This window comes from Lacerta agilis, chromosome 7 (genome assembly GCF_009819535.1).
Source record: "Lacerta agilis isolate rLacAgi1 chromosome 7, rLacAgi1.pri, whole genome shotgun sequence".
Taxonomy (NCBI): Eukaryota; Metazoa; Chordata; class Lepidosauria; order Squamata; family Lacertidae; genus Lacerta; species Lacerta agilis.
The window spans coordinates 48,645,676-48,662,978 of record NC_046318.1 but is presented as its reverse complement, the minus strand read 5'-3'; the positions used below and the strand labels follow the sequence as shown (position 1 = coordinate 48,662,978).

At 40.8% G+C, this 17,303-nt stretch overlaps 1 protein-coding gene across 1 annotated transcript in view; it reads left to right on the top strand.

Annotated features, from left to right (window-relative positions):
- Positions 1-1,994, top strand: part of ALKAL1 (ALK and LTK ligand 1) — a gene marked incomplete at its 5' end in the record, with an annotated part of 28,456 nt that extends 26,462 nt beyond the window's left edge. Inside the window, 2 exons of the mRNA XM_033156090.1 lie at positions 470-546; positions 1,524-1,994. Of these exons, the coding sequence (XP_033011981.1) occupies positions 470-534 (65 nt within the window). The remainder of the gene's footprint in view (positions 1-469; positions 547-1,523) is intronic.
- Between the last annotated feature and the right edge of the window lie 15,309 nt (positions 1,995-17,303).

Genomic DNA, 17,303 nt, shown 5'->3' with positions numbered 1-17,303 from the left:
AACTTGAGGCCTTTGGGAAGTCCACAAGTAGCATTGTGAGTGTAGTGGCACTCTTCCACTTGAGATTCCCAGGAACTGGTTTTCAGAGCTATGCTAAATCGACCTTGGGTGCTGTCAACTTTCAGTGGCATATTTCACCTGGTGCCAGAGCTGAATGTAGTGCCACACTGAATGTAATGTATGTTGAAAACTACTTCCTTCCTTTTCAACTTTCCAATAGCTCATACCAACATTCTGTTCATTGGGGACATACATGAAACTTCGTTTCCACTTATATTGGGCTGCCCTACAATGAATGTTATTTGTTAAATGATTGTTTTATTGCAATCCAATCCATCTAGGGAGACATATATAAAACTCCCTAAAACACCTACATTTTGCAGCTGATGGCAAATGAAACTGGACTTACACTCTAGGAAATTAAATGCATGATGATTAATGTTAACTTCATTTTTGTGTTTTTAAATAGATTATAAAAGGTGTGCAAGATTGCTGACAAGGTTAGCAATGAGTCCACTGTGTACACAGCCATAGGAAGCCTGTTATGTAAGTATTTTTTTTATTAAAACACCTTTATAATCTAATGACCAGTTTGTTCCTGTTAGTTTCTTTTCTCAAAAGCCAAACAGTAACAAGAGTTTAGTCTTATCCCCACCCTCGTTGCAATGAAAATCAAAGAAAATCAGACATACAACTTTTTAATCAAGAGGAAGCTTCTGTTGGCACTGGAACTGGAACTCCGTGCTTTGGAAATGTGGTTTTCATCCGTGCCATGGCAAGAGTGGAAAAAGTTAAGCACCCTTTCCACTCACACCATTTTAAGCCTGATCAGTCTCCCCTGTGGCTACTTGAATTTATAAAAAGATTTATGTAACTTAAAGAGATGACTTACCTGCCATTTTTCAGTTTTGTCAAATGCTTGTTGACGTGGCCCTAGTGGGCTACTTTTGCACCATTTCAGGACCATGGAGAAGTCTACTGATATAATAGGTAAAGCAGGGCTTCATTTTTTTTCCAAACAACTAACTTTTTAAGCTGCACAACAGGTTATCAACAATATCAGGCCATGACTCCATGGTGAAGATAGTTAGAACTTTCTTTTTATTTTGTAGATGGCAGGAAATATTTATTAACTTCCGAGGTATGCAAAGAAGCCAACATTAAAAATGCAGTATTTCTTGTTTTAAAAAGGGAACAGGATCACCACTTTGCTGCTAATCTGCATTTATTTATTTGGAACAGAATCTGTGTGCATATCCACTCTATGTGCAAAAGACCTTCTGTACAACTAGAACCCCGATTTGTTAGGGCTCTCAAAATGTATCTTCACTTGAATGTGCCAGTGTTGGGGTGGTACCAGCAGTTATGTTGTCCATTGAGCATTTCATGTATGCACTGGGAAGGCCTGTAGTCTTGTTTTTTCTTCATTTTTTAGTAAGCAGGAACCTATAAGTACGTTGGTCTCTACTGAAACTGTTATTATTCAATTGCTGGGAATCTAAGTGAACTAATTTTTGTTTCAGACTTTTCTGCTAAGACTGAACTCTGGTTTGCCGAGAAAGTGCCTTGAAATCTGTCCCAAGACAAAAGAGAAGACATCTTGCTCTTTTTTATTTACAGCATTGTTTTGTTACTAGATGCATTTTATTTTCATATATGTCGGACATTCCATATTCGTGTGAAAGGAACGTATTTTATTTGAATTTGTAAATATGTTGCCTATAGCTCAAATAAGCCAATTTATTTAAAAATGTTGTATATAAAGACTTCTACTAATATACTAATTAAATGTTATATGCAGGGAGTTGGCTGGTGTGTTTGCTGTTTTCTTGTTTCATTGTTTGTACATCATTTTGCTCAGGCTCTTACTTTCATTATTTGCACTAACTTGAAAAACAGAAGTCTCTGTAACTGAAATCTGAATAAGCTGCAAGTGGGATGTTTTACTTTCTGTGGAAAATATTTCATATTATGAAGCTTTTGGATATATATATATATATATATATATATATATATATATATATATGCCTACACATTATTGCACATCAGAACAAACTGCTTAAAAATGCACACTGCTTCGGGAAACATTTGTAAAGCTGTTTTGGATTATCATCAGTTACGTTTGTACTGGCACTTATAGAAAGAGTCGCAAATAATGTAAATATAAAGACTGGAAGACTGCAATGCAGTTTGGGTGGAATAAAGAATATAGATCTCATATTTTCATGTTTTTCTTGACCCTTTGGGTGAATTTGGGACTTTTAATTACTATCTCTAACACCTGTTAAATATATTCTATATTGCAGCTGGATACTATTAAAGTAATTATTCCATACTTGAAGGTATATGCTTTCTACATAATTTCTAATGCTGCAGTCCTATGATCTCTAGAGGGCATCCCAGGGGCCATAGGACATTTTAGTTTTTACTTTCTGGGAAAAAAGCAAGAAACAGATGTTCACCCTTGGAGAGGAGACCCAACCTTTCAAGGCTTCCCTGTGAGGCTGTGGAAAAGTCCTCTGCCATTGCTCCTCTGATGTTAGATAGGACAAAAAGGGAACATACCAGGTTATTCATGGATGTGCAGGATCCAAAGCCCTCCTATTCTCCTGACTCTCTCCTCCCCCAGAACAGCGAATAGACTATGCCAGTCTTGCAGCTGGTACAGTTTATCTCTTTCCTGCTGAAATCAATAGGAGGTAAGCTTTTCTCTCCCCTTTTAAAAAAGGAAGCTCTCTGAATAGAAAAAAGTTATCCCCTATTCAAGCTCAGCTGGGCATTAGGAAAGGCATTTCCTGCACCCCATCTGATTTGCTCTATTAAAGCCACACGTATAAGTTCTGTCTACTTCTATCTGTGTCTTTGGTCTGCAGGCAAATGAGGATAAGACTACAAGAAAAGTATCTGTAGTGTGCAGATGACAGGGTTTCAGATGCAAACTGTAGAAAGTCAATTCTTCAAGCAAATCCACAAAGCAGCCTCCGATGTTCTTGATTAAGTGCTTTACTTCTAAAATTAAGTATAAAAACAAGGGTATATTGTGTGAAACTGAAGTCAACTGTGTATAGTGCATAGGCCTTGCTAATTCTGTAGACACGCTTGTTAATTTTAGTCATAGTCAATTTATTTATACACCAAACTATTCACAACCGTGTTTGTGCTGAAAATGGCACACAAAATGGCCCTATAATAATACTGTTGTTGTTGTTCAGTCGTTCAGTCGTGTCCGACTCTTCGTGACCCCATGGACCAGAGCACACCAGGCACGCCTATCCTTCACTGCCTCTCGCAGTTTGGCCAAACTCATGTTAGTAGCTTCGAGAACACTGTCCAACCATCTCATCCTCTGTCGTCCCCTTCTCCTTGTGCCCTCCATCTTTCCCAACATCAGGGTCTTTTCTAGGGAGTCTTCTCTTCTCATGAGGTGGCCATGAGAAGAGAAGAGAAGTATTATATAATAATACTACATAATCATAATAAAGCTTCTCACTGTAAACTGACACAATAAGAATCCAACAATTACTAGTTCATTAAAATACACCAAAAAGCAAGGCTTACAAATAGGTCAGCTAACAATATCCAATACCTTTATTGGATATTGCCAAAGCTGATGGCATGACTGTCCAGCAATACTTCCTCAAAAAGTTTTATACCTGGACCCAGAGATTCTGTGAACTGTAGAAGCGAGGTTGAATTGCTCTCCTAAAATCACTCTGAGAACCAGGTTTCTATATCAAACTTCTCATAGTGACCTCAAAAGTATACATGATTTTCTTGTGAGCTGTGATGGCATTTCACATCCTCATTCTTACAACTAAGGATTATTAACTGCATCTTTAACTGGATCTTGCACTTAAACTGACTTTATTCTTAAAACTTTCCATGTCATATTATTTCTATTAAACTACACATGTGTTTCTGCTTCTGCTAATATATTAATTGTGACATGATTGCAAAATAAACAGAAGTAGCAATGAGTCATTACATTGCACTAAAATACATTTTAGATTATTTTTGCACCTTAATTTGGTACAAAGGCCACCTGTGCGAAAGATGCAAAGCCCTCAGAGATGGAAGCAAACAAAATGGATCCCTGATGTGTAGGACAACATTAGACATTTGCACAGAAACTTGGCAAAAATATAAATATGGGTCTAACTTTGAAAGCCATGTGATTTATTCTGAATAAACAGCATCATTATATTTCCACAGTGTTATACACTTAGTATTTGTATACATCTAGCTGAAATATATATTGTATATATGGTTGGCTGGAAGTTACTTTGGGTTGCCTTGGGCAAGATAAAGTGAATAACAAATTTAATAATAATAATATATGAAGATCTTTGAACAGTTTATATTTTCTATTTACCGGTATTTATAAAAAAAAATTACATACCACTATAGCCCAAAAAATATCAAGCAAGTTTACAAGAAAAATATCAATGTACAATACAAACCATGTAAATTTTTAATGGAAACCAGAGCGCACAGAAATGCCTTTTACTTTCCCACCACAGCAGTACCTATTTATCTACTTGCACTGGCATGCTTTTGAACTGCTAGGTTGGCAGGAGCTCGGACAAAGCAACGGGAGCTCACCCCTTCATGGGGATTTGAACCGCTGACCTGATTGGCAAGCCCAAGAGGCTCAGTTAAAAGTGGCTGGGGAAACCCAGCCAGATGGGTATGTATGTATGTATGTATGTATGTATGTATGTATGTATGTATAAATAAATAAATAAATAAATAAATATTATTAAACATGAAAGTGGCTGTTTTGTACAGGCCCAGCTTGTTCCAGAATGTTTCCCACTGCCTAACAAGTACAAATTCCTCCTCCTGACACCATTGCCACATTCAAGACAAACTACAAAGCTCTGCCTGTCTAGCTGGCCCTGCATGTGGAACCGGTAGTATTTTGGAGAAAGAAAACTATTGTGGAATGATAATGTACCATGGAATACTAGGGTTTATGTATGATGTGGGTGCATGTGTCTGGGGATACGTTATCCTATTTCTTTCAAATGTGGCAATTGTCCAAGCTGAGAATGTGATCAAAATATTTCATTGCATGCCCAATCACAGTCCCCTCCCCCTCCGGGAGCCTGACCTCTATCAATGAATATGCATGACCACAAATTTGGAATTAAAATGGCCAAAACTTTATTGAATTTCAGATGTAGGAAACCTTGGTTTAGGCATTGGGCGTGTATCCCTCTCAGCCCTTTGCTGAGGGTCTGAGGCAAAGCAGGGTCAATTGGAATATGGGGGGCACTGCAAAACATGTGTTTACACAGCCAGCCCCCCTCCGAGCTGTTGAGGGGAGTTCAATGACTCCCTGCTGAGCGCATGAGGCCAGAGACTTCCCTCAAAAAACCCCTTTAGCGGGGAACATTGATATTGTCACCACCTCACCCTCCTTTTGATAGACTAAAGTATTCCACCCAAGACCTAAAACTGCCAATGTTGTGACAATTGCTACGGGCAGATTACCAAACATTCAAAAATGAATGTTTTCAATTTTGAAAAGTTGAAGAAGCTACTGGGTGTGATCTCATGGTCAGAAATACCCGATGAGAAGGGAGTCCAAGAAGCATGGGAGTTTCTAAAAGGAGAAATATTGAAGGCCCAAATGTAGACAATACCAACAAGAAAGAAAAGTGGGAGGCATCTAAGGAAACGGATGTGGCTGCATAAGGAGCTTACAGATGAGCTGAGAGTTAAGAAGGACATGTATAAGAAATGGAAGAAAGGGGGAATCACAAAGGAGGAGTATACACAAGTAACCAACAGTTGCAGGGGGAAAGTCGGGCTAGCTAAAGCTCAGAATGAGCTCGGGCTTGCAAGAGAGGTTAAAAATAATAATAAGGTTTCTTCAGCTATGTCCAAAGTAAGAGGAGGAACAAGCAACTGGTAGGCCTTCTGCATGGGGAACACAGAGAAATGAGATAAGGTGGCCCTACTTTGCCTCTGTCTTCACCCAAAAGAAAAGTGATGCCTAAACTAGTAATAACAGAATAAAATATGTAAGGAGGGAGCTGCAGCCCAAGATAGAAAAAGAGGTAGTAAAGGAACACATAGTTATTTAAAATAAATTCAGATCTCCAGGGCCTGATGAGCTGCATCCAAGTGTACTAAAGGAGCTTGTGGATGTAATTTCAGAGCCTTTGTCTGTTGTCTTTGAGAATTCTTGAAGAACAGATGGGGTCCCTACAGACTAGAGGTGGGCAAATATTGTCCCCATCTTCAAAAAGGGGAAATAGGAACAGATAATTCATCAGTCAGTCTGTGAGCATTTAGAAAAGGATGCTGTGCTTACTAAGACCCAGCATGGGTTTCTCAAAAATAAGTCATGCCAGACCAATCTGATTTCCTTTTTGATGGAATTAAAAACTTGGTGGATCAGGGAAATGCTGTGGACATAATGTATCTTGATTTCCGTAAGGTTTTTGACAAAGTTCCCCATGATATACTCTTGAGAAAGCTGGTAAAATGTGGGTTGAGTGAGGTAACTGTTAGGTGGATTTGTAGCTGGTTGACTGACTGAACCCAAAGACTACTCATTAATGGTTCATCGTCATCCTGGAAAAAGTGACAAGTGAGGTGCTGCAGGGTTCTGTCCTGGGCCCATTGTTATTCAATGTCTTTATAAATGACTTGGATGAAGGAATTGAGGGGATGCTCAAATGCCGTAGAATTCAGAACCAGAATTCAAAATGATCTTAACAGATTGGAGAACTGGACACAAGCTAACAAAATGAATTTCAATAGGGACACATGTAAGGTTCTGCCCTTAGGCAGGAAGAACCAGATGCACAAATATAGGAAGGGGACACCTGACTTACTAGCAGTACATGTGAAAAGGATGCAGGGGTCTTGGTGGACCACAAGCTTAACATGAGTCAACAGTGTGATGCAACTAGGCTCCATCAACAGAAGTATAGTGTCCAGATCAAGTGAAGTAATAGTACTACTCTGTTTTGCCTTAGTCAGACCACACTTGGAATACTGTGTTCAATGCTGGAATGTGTGCAGACGAGGGTAACCAAGATGATCAAGGGTCTGGAAACTAAGCCTTATGAGGAGTGCTTGAAGGAGCTGGGTATGCTTAGCCTGAAAAAGAGGAGACTGAGAGGAGATATGATAGCCATCTTCAAATATCTTAAGGACTGTCACAAGAAAGAGGGGGCATGCTTGTTTTCTCCTGCCCTAGAGGGTAGGACTTGAGGCAATGGCTTCAAGTTACAAGAAAGGAGATTCCAACTAAACATTTGAAAAAACTTTCTGACTGTAAGACAGTGGAACAGACTCCCATAAGAGGTGGTGGACTCTCCTTCCTTGCAGGTTTTTAAACAGAGGTTGATGACCATCTGTCATGGATGCTTTAGCTGAGATTCTTGCATTGTGGGGGGTTGGACTAGATGACCCTTGGGGTACCTTCCAATTCTAACATTCTATGAACACTCTCAAATGTGAAGTGATCCAAAGTGCTCCAAGACATATTGAACACCACTCACTTAAGTGGATCCAAGAGTTAACAATTGCCTGAGACTATTATGAGTCTTTGAGAACACCTGAGGAGAATGACACAGACCCTATCAGAAAGGTCTATCTAGCAACAGAAAAAGTAGCATTTTTCTCTAAAGCAGTGATTCTCAGACTTATTTGTGTGTATTTGCTATAGGATCATCTCATGCAGGAGGAGGGGTGGGTACTGGGACAGGCCTAGTCAACAGACTGTGTAAGCTAACTTTGAAGAGGCTAAAATAGTCAGTGAGATAATCTGTGTACCACCAGGTGGCACCAGGAGACTTTGCAGGTAATGGTGACCAGCCACATAGTAACACTTTGGCTACGTACTACTTTACAAAGGACGATCCACTAATTCAAGGAGTCCTCTCTTTGAAAAACTGTTTGGTCCAAGTCTGGTTCAACAATAAGGAACCATAAGAAAGGAGAACAAAGGCCATGATATTGCCCATCAACAATTTGCACCTGAACAGCAGAATGAGCAGGCACCTGTCACACCTGATCAGTCTTCCCTACTATGGGGAATATGAGATGCATTGCATTTCTATTTAGACTAATTATTCCTCATGTGCATCTTGCTATATAAATTAGCATATTAATTTCCTAGGCAAATGTGTGCCTTCATGTGTCCTTTCTTTTTTAGGTAACACATTTCTACTATTTTGCGAATGTGGACATCATTGCCCTGCCTTAAGGATCCTTGAATATTTCAGTCAAAATATTCTCTCTGTAAAAAAGCCCAGGAGTCAGAGAAGACAAGTCATTGACTATTTACATTATAAATAGTAACAGGAACAAGTGGTTATTGGATTAACCTCCTGCTTCCTACAAGTGTGCAAATATTAGTTTAACATATTCTATTTCTCTTCACCTAAGAAGTACCTGTTTCAAGCTGTTTCTGTTTTAAATCAAATGAATAAATGTTACTTTTTTGCCAGCTGTGTTTACCCTTGGATCAAGGTCAACACAATGGGTCTGGAACTCATACAGCAATTTGTATAATAGAGGGAAACCATGGAAACTACACTGATTGGTACTGAGTATATACCCCCCACCAAAAAAAGTACAATCAGCTCAGGATTTAAGACTAGAGGACTGTGATAGAATAAATGTCTTGTCAAAGAATGCTAGGAAGAAATTGAATGGTTGAAGCCAGTCAGATTGGATTTTTCAAACTAAATATTTATCTCATATTAAGTTATTGAGTATTGAATTCATTGGTAATTATTTGTTTCACGTGGAAATACCCAGTGCTTTTCTGAGGGGGAAAGTGGAAGATTCAGAAAGGAAGGATCCCTTCATGATAGCGTCACAGCCATACACCCTCACAGCCACACCCATTTTGAGATGATACAACTTTCTATGGTTATACAATAATCTTATCATTATACAATAATAATGATTAGGAATGCATTGTAATAATGTAGAGATCAGCTAGATCTACCATATTCTGTGCACATACACCGGTAAATGATTTGCAGGGCCCCAGTCACTTTTGGAGTGACTGAAGCTGTGTTTTCCTTGAAGGTAACAGAACTTGCTCATCATTCTCTTGAAACCAAAGTACCCTGTGTTTCCAGTGTTCCTAAATGCTTAGCTTTTGTGCATACACTGGCTGAAAAGATCTCATTTAATGCTGATTAGGCAGCTCTAGGACACTAGATACAGGGACCCTGCTGCAGAAATAGAAGTCAGTCTTCAACTCCCTGCAACTCCTGATGGCTACAACACCGAGAGGGAGGAATAAAAGACTGAAATGAGATGTCAGCTCAATAACAAGGGATCTCAACCTTCACCTTTTGGGTTCAGCACCTACGAATACAGAGGTCTCTGAAGATCATTGCAAATCCATGTTTGTCTCCTCCCCAGCTCTTGGGGCACTCACACAGAAAGTGTGAGGCTTTTGTGAAATTCCCTTCCACACCCGAGCTTTCCCTTCAACCTCAACAAACTTTGGAGTTTATAACTTACTTGACCAGAGGGGCAGGAGCAGAGCCAACCTGGTGGGTCAGGAAGGGCCATTTGCCTTTGGTTGAGCTAAAAAGAGACCTAGGATCTAGACACTTATTCATTTGGGGGCATTTAATAAGCTTTGCAGCTAGTTGTTGTGCTTATTGGACACACTCAGTTTAGAGCTGCGAATGTAAGCAATTGAGAGATGTGATTTGGTAAAATACTTTTCTTTTTGTTAGCATATCATTTTTGGTCACATTAAAGAGTTTTAAATGTTCAGTATATATTGTGTGTGAATGTGTGTTCCAATAGCCCATTTTGCTGCATGCATCCATACGTGCATTCCAAGTGGAGGAAGGAGGAAAAGCTCTGGGTTTAGGAATCCCTCTACCTTGATTCTCTTGATGCACACGGAACAACGTCACTTGAAAGACAGACCTCTGCCGGAAACCATGGAGAGCTGCTGCCAATCAAAGTCAGCGTCTCTAGGCTAGATGGGCAAATAGCCTGGCTTAGTATAACACAGCCTCCTCTGTTCCTGTAGCAGCCCTTGCAGTAAATGCTTGGAATGTGCCACAGCACTATGTATGGGTCAAACAATGAGGCAAGTCAGGGTTATTCAAGGTCTTTCCCCCTCCATTGATGCACAAGGTCAATGCTAGACAAGAGTGGACAGAGACAGAAGACCCAAAGCAACGGGGGTGAAGGGGTTGCAACTTCAGGGGAACTGCACAGCGACCTGCAAGGTTCTCCTAAAACAAACCCAACCTTTCCTTGAAGCTACCTAATCATCACTTAAGTTCTGACCTCCACCCCATCTACCCCAGTCTGTAGGAAGTGCCCACAAATTTCCCAGAGGCAAATAATTTCAGGATGAATTTGTGAATGAATGGGGCTCAGTTTGACCACCCTCTATTTTTTGAAAAAGTCACAGGGGCTATTCTAGTTGTCAAAATGAAATCTTGCCCTGGAGAGCCAGTGTGGTGTAGTGGTTAAGAGTGGTAGACTCGTAATCTGGGGAACCGGGTTCATGTCTCCACTCCTCCACATGCAGCTGCTGGGTGACCTTGGGCTAGTCACACTTCTTTGAAGTTTCTCAGCCTCACTCACCTCACAGAGTGTTTGTTGTGGGGGAGGAAGGGAAAGGAGAATGTTAGCCTCTTTGAGACTCCTTAGGGTAGTGAAAAGCGGGATATCAAATCCAAACTCTTCTTCTTCTTCTTTCCAATGCCCTCTGCCCTTGCTTCCACTTAACATCCTTGCTTTTTCACACATGGATAGACTAAAAAAAGATTTTATCCACCGATGTGCATTATTTATATTAGTTCAAGTATTTATCACATCTGGTAAGTATGCACACTGTCCTGCTGGTGTGTTTATTTAAATGTTGAAGTCATACAAAGTTTGATAAGCACACTTATTCAATGTCATCCATGGTCAGCAGGACATTTTTATAGATCATCGTTTATAAAAATTTAATAGTGCATCCTTTGCTAATGTCACTCTGAAGTTATGCATAATTATGCTGGCCTGCCATATATAATATTTTCATTAAAGCAATGTAAAGGCATCTCAGGACAGCTGTCTATTGGGATTCTTTGTGCTGTGATGCTGTATTGTGCCACCAGTCTAGCTTTAATGGACAAACACCCCTATCAATTCCCCTATTGTGTTTTTCAGGAGGCCCAAATAAACTAACTTTAGATTGCTCAGATTCCATGCTTCACAACCATAGATGTGCCTTTTTATGAGGCTGTAGAATTACAGAAAGCCCACAATTCATTTCATGGCTTTTTATCTGAGTCACTCCATTTTCCAAAAATAGACAATCCTACATGACACCGCAGTGGACAAGCCTATCAAACACTTGGAACATGGTGAGTTTTCAAAAATTTGTGAACTTGTTTATTAGGCAGCATCTGGCTCACTGGCTCATTTATGGTGGTTTTGTGAAGGTCCCATGTTCTGCTACATGCATTCATTGAAAAGCCAGAGCACACATATCAGAAGCTGCCTTAGACCAACCCAAACTATCTGCCCACTTGTTTCAATATTGTCTACTCTAACTGGCAGCAGAGATCCAGGATCGTAGGCGCAGATCTTTCACAGCATTAGTTTTCATAGCATTCGGCCATTTGTTTCAGGTGAAATGCAAAGGAAGAAAGATGGCATATAAATGTAATGCGTAGTGGTTGCAGACAAATTGATGCATGCCTAAGGGCTTATCCACACTGCCTCTTGTCCCCCAGGAAATGCCACTCTTCAGTGCTCAACTGGAGCAACCAGCAATTTGGGTTTTCCCTGGATTGCCATTTGTTCTGATCTGTTGCTAAAGCAGAGGCAGATATAGGAGAGTGCGACCAGTTCACCCGCACTGGGTGCCAAGCCAAGAGAGTGCTGCAGGGGGCACCACAACAAATATATAACATGGAGGGGGAGAGGTAGGAGGCACCAAATTTTGGCACCACTTGGGGCGCCAATGAAATGTGTAAGCCCAAAGTCCACCACTTGGGAAGGAACAGGCTCAGGAGAAAACTGCTTGAAGAAAGTGCAGGTAAAACGGAAATCCCCCCAGACCCATGCTTTCTTAGGCACAGCACAAGTAGAAGTGTGGAAGAGCCCTTAATCTCAATCCAACCCAATAATTCATCTAAAGGTACATACATTAAGCTGCAACTGTTATCTTAAAGCAGCCTTCACCAACCTGGTGTTTTAGACTACAACTTCCACCGTCTCCAGCCATAACAACCATTCCTCCTAGGTGCCTTACAAAAATAAACATTGGAAGCACAATACTGTATATCACTATCGACACACATCAACACATATGGACACATATTAAACCAGCAAAAATCATTTGGAAAAGGTGGTGCTTCTTGCGGCTGAGTTGTTGGCAACGCCTTTTTAATTTATTGTTTGGTTAGCATGTGTCTGGGTGAGAGAGGGATTGTCCTAACAGATATGACCAGTAGTACAATCGTTAATAAAAATGAATGGGGCACCATTTCCTCTAAAAATAGAAGGATAACAGTTTATTATAGAATGCAACCTTTAATTAGTTTTGCATTTTAGCTATTTTGGGTTGTTCCACAGTTGTTCAGGAAGTCAGACCTTGAGAACTTTTGGCCGGATTTATGTCACTTGACAGATTGTCACCAGAAACTCTTAGGATCTTTTAATTAGACTTTCCAGGGCCAATTCTCAGTGTTCACTGAGACAGTAATACTGGCAATCAGATTGTTCAGCAGACGGTGGGCGGGCGATGGAACATCAGGAATATAATCAGGGATAACATGGATAAGACTGAGCCCAGGAGAAGAGGGGCTGTAATAGTAACATTTAGAATGTTTGCAAAATGCAGACAGATGGTACAGAAAAGAGCTATGAAGAGCTGGGACAACCCTCTTGAAAATCCAGGGGCAGCACCAGCAATATTAGTTTCCTCTGGATAAGTGAATATTGTGGATATAGAGCATCCTTGTAATATTTGATGCGTTTACAAGAATTCAATCTGAAAGACACAGACCCTCCTTGAGCAGGTGGCAGGTCCCCAGAAGCTCACATTTGCACTACATATTTAAAGCACATTTGAACATGTGGTTTCCCTGAAAGAATCCTAGGAATGGTAGTTTGTTAAAGGAATTGTAGTTGTGTGAGGGGTGAACTGCAGCTCCCAGGATTTTTTTGGGGGAAACCATGTGTTTTAAATGAATGTGAGCGGGACAGTTCTCCCAAAAGTTGCATCCTAGTTTCTGGCTAAGTCCAGCTAGGGAATGAAGCACTATCTCTGTTTCAAACAATTGACTGCCTCTGGGTCAGCATCCTGGGCCAGCATGGCTGGTCCTCTTCTGAGGGGCCTCACCACCACAAGGGAGTCATCAAGAAGATCCAGTCAGGTACTAGTTTTGCTAGATACTTGTTTTTCCTTTTAGAATGGAGGAAGGGCAGCTTGTCTATATTGTGAGGTTTTATCTTCCCCAGTAAGGCTATTCCTCTTGCTGCTTATTTATGTCTGGGATCTCATGCCATTGTCATTGAAAAGGAATTTATGGGCATCTTGCACAAAGGTTAAAATGTGGCCAGGGATGCTTTGACTGATTGTGTAGAGTGGTCCTCTTTACAAGTCCTTCTCTTTCTTTTACTGCACCCCAGGGAAAGTGGAAGATAAAAAGAGCCACCATGCTGTCACATGCCAAAGGTCATCAAATCAAGAATCTTGTCTTGGTTAGTTATCAATATGTCATTCCAGCTGTGTGAATTTTGACTATACTTAATGCACAAACTTTTTAAAAGGGAACACTCAATGACTGACAAGCATATAGACAGATCTAATTTGGCTCATGAACACATTGTTTTCCTAAATCTCTTTTTAAAATAGTGGACGTTGTTTGCTGTAGCATTGCTAGCTTTGCTTGTAAGTGTGCCACTGGCTGATTTTACTGTGAAAAATGCTCTTTTGACTGAACATTTTACACTAATTAATAAGCTGCTATTGTTGTTTACTATGGAAGCTACACAGCCTTGTAGCACACAACAATGATGGTTGTCATTCTTTAACATTTTGGGAATGACAGCTAGCATAAATTTGCAGTCACATATACACATACAAAGCTGCATAGTTACCCTTCCTTCCCCCCAAATTTAGTTTTTCTGAACTTATTCATACTTACTTATCTTTCTTGACAGAAAGCATCAGGCACTAGAATCCAAAATGTTCTCAAGAGTCACTTCATACATTACATTTCCTACACAGAGATTGGAGTGATAGCCAACAAAGTAACTCTCATAGGATGACTGACATTGGATATCACCTTTAATTTCCATGCAGGAAAAAGTACAGAGAGGGAATCTATGGATTTTGAAGCTGCAGCAGCCCCTGCAGCACACGGGCTTTCTCCTAGTCTTGTATGAGCATGACTACAACCTTGGATATATGGTCAGGATGCTGTCAGGATGCTGTCAGCGGCTCCTGGCTGGCTGCCCAGGAAAGTATAAAGACAAGGAAAAGTTTCTTACAGTCCTTTTTTATTTCAATCTTTACAGAGAGAGGCTATAGAACCCAGCCTCTTGGACAATGGAGGTGTCCCGAGTGAATCTCCACCCCCTCTCTCCCACTTCCTCATTCGTCATCATCATCTCCTCTATGGGTGCTGCTACGTGCCTTCTGTCTTTGAGCTCTCTGCTCTCCTACTTTTAAGATTTGCTGGGTTCTGGGAGATGGAGGGTCTGGAATGCTTTCTAATGACAATGTGTCAGCTGGGTGTATTTTGGCTCTCCCATGATTTCCCAACTCTTCCATTCATCTGCCTCTGAGCTACGACCTCCTTCAAACCCTTGCTGTAAATCTATACTGTCTCCTCCTCATCCTCCTCCCTGGAATGGTCAGGATGCGGAGGTGGTCTCCACCATTCCTTCTCTGCCCAGTCCCTGACACTCAGTCAGTGTCGGAGCTTCATGCTCCAGCACCGAGGATGGAGAACAGGCAGGGGCGGGGCTGGCGCACGTCCTGGGGGCGTGGTGTGCCACCCAAAGGGGTGTGGTGCACATTGTAGGGGCGTGGCATGCATCCTGGGGGCATGGCACGCCGCCTGCGGGGGCGGGGCACCCAGTGTGGGCAGGTGGGCAGCCACAATGGAACCCCACCGGGATCGTGCTGCCGGGGGGGGGGTGCGCTCCCACCGCCTTCCTCTTCCTCCGCCAGTGCACTCAGTGGCATATTGTCCCTCATTGAGGTGAAAAACTCACAATGCCAGATCAGTATGTGGAGTTCTTATTGTCAAATACACTAAAAAGAATCCAAATAAGAACTCTGGCCAAAAATTTTTAACCAAACAACATACGTTTACTCATGAGTAAATTCAAATAAAATATTAATTCTGTAAAGAGTTACAGTCTTAAATCAAAGGTAGTTTCATATTGGAATTTTCCTTGAGAGTCTTTTAGAGATTGATGTCAGAGCTTCTCCGATGCGTGTCAGATGTAAACCAGGGATACCAGGACAGGGCCCCGTTTCGGCATGGATGCCTTCTTCAGCTTGTTTTATATGATAGAGTGTACAAATTGTATATGGTGTCTGTTTCTTTGATTCCTAAAGAGGATATAGCCGTCTTTTCCTTGCAGGAGCAGGAAACGCCAGAAAACATAGGAAAACTTCTTCCAAGACGGCTTTTTTTTTTTTAAAAAAAATAAGCTGGTGTTTTTGTGCTTTGATTTTCAGTTGATCTATTTGGGGAATGAATATTTCCAGTGCTATGGTTCTCCAATTATCATCCTGTTGATTCTATAGCTGTACTAAATCTGCAATTGAGGGGGGGAGGCAGTGCTTTAAACTGGTTTGCTTTTGGTTGTGTGTGTGTTTTGAATTCTCCTTCAGTTTTAATTTGACAAAATAGTAAAATCTTCTCCCTAGGCAATTTCCAACTTGATTCAGTCCCTCTGTTGCAAACTGGTTTTTCTGACATTTACTGGCTTCATATTGTTTGTTCGGCTCTTAAAGTGATTTGCTACACCACGCAGCTTGTGAAATCAAGTTGCAGAAGGGCTAGAAAGAAATCAGTCTTATGCATGTCACAGCCGAATATTTAGGCAAATGCGGAATTAGTCAGTCCAAGCCAGTTCCTAAAAGCTTCCAGTGAACTCTCTCTCTCTCTCCCGGAACTCAAATGAATGGGAAACATAAAGTAAAGCATGGAGAATGTGCAAAATAAAATCCAGCAAAAAATAGAATCTGTATTCATTTATTTGATTCCATTTATGAATTGCTTCCCATAAAATACATTGAAGCAACATCAACAATGTATCTAATGCTGCAGCCTTCCATAAATCCAGATGTTTTGGACTACAAGTACAACTTCCAACAGCCCGCCAGCATGTGTCCAGTTTTTAACAGTACTTGAAAAGGGAACATGAAGATTAATACAACTATTTCACAGCTATTTATTTCAACTCAAAAGTTAGAGAACAGCACTTAAAAGGGAACTACTGTGCAAAAATTACTGGGAATGTAACCAGGTATCAGAAGCACTGGATTTTGTACAAAACGGATACATCCTATCTAGATTTCTCTGAATTGTGCCCAGGATTCTTATTGTTTGGGATGTGTTCCACCAAGCCATCTTGTTTAATAAGCAATGCCAGACAGGATGGGGGTGGACAAGGGTTGATTGCCTGCTAGTGTGAACTGAGAGAATGGCTGCCTTAATCAGCTACAATCATTGCTCTCTGCCACTATATCATATCTGTCAAAACATTTATTGAGGCTTTTCATATTACATATAAGATAATATGAATGGGTCAAACTGCTTACATAAACAGCCACAAATCTGCTTCCATTTCCCTGTCTGCAGCTTTACATCTCTTGTCAAGTGCAGATGCAACAAAGCTGGCACAGGGAATTGCAGGTGCATTTACATTCTGAATTGCCTCTTCAAAGGACGAAGCAGATATGTGGTAGGCTTGGCAACCAGTGAATAAATACGGGAGCAATCCTAACTCCAGTCTGGGAGTGGCAGGGCTGAACAAAGCAGCAGAGACCATATTCAAAGCACCTCTGGTATGGTGGATTGGGGATGGAGATAGAATTGCTCAATAAGGGCTATTTTGTGCAAATGAACCTCAGCATTAACACCACATTTCTGAATAAATCAAGCCTGATAGTGTTGGGTGGTTTTTTTGCTTTTTAAAAATTGTGTTTTGTTGATTTTCAAAGCTATCAAGTCTGATTGTTGTAACACTACAATGGAGAAAGGTTAATTGTCCTTGATGACATACTGATATTGTCACCATTATTGCTAGCTTTTGGATGGAATAACTGGTTT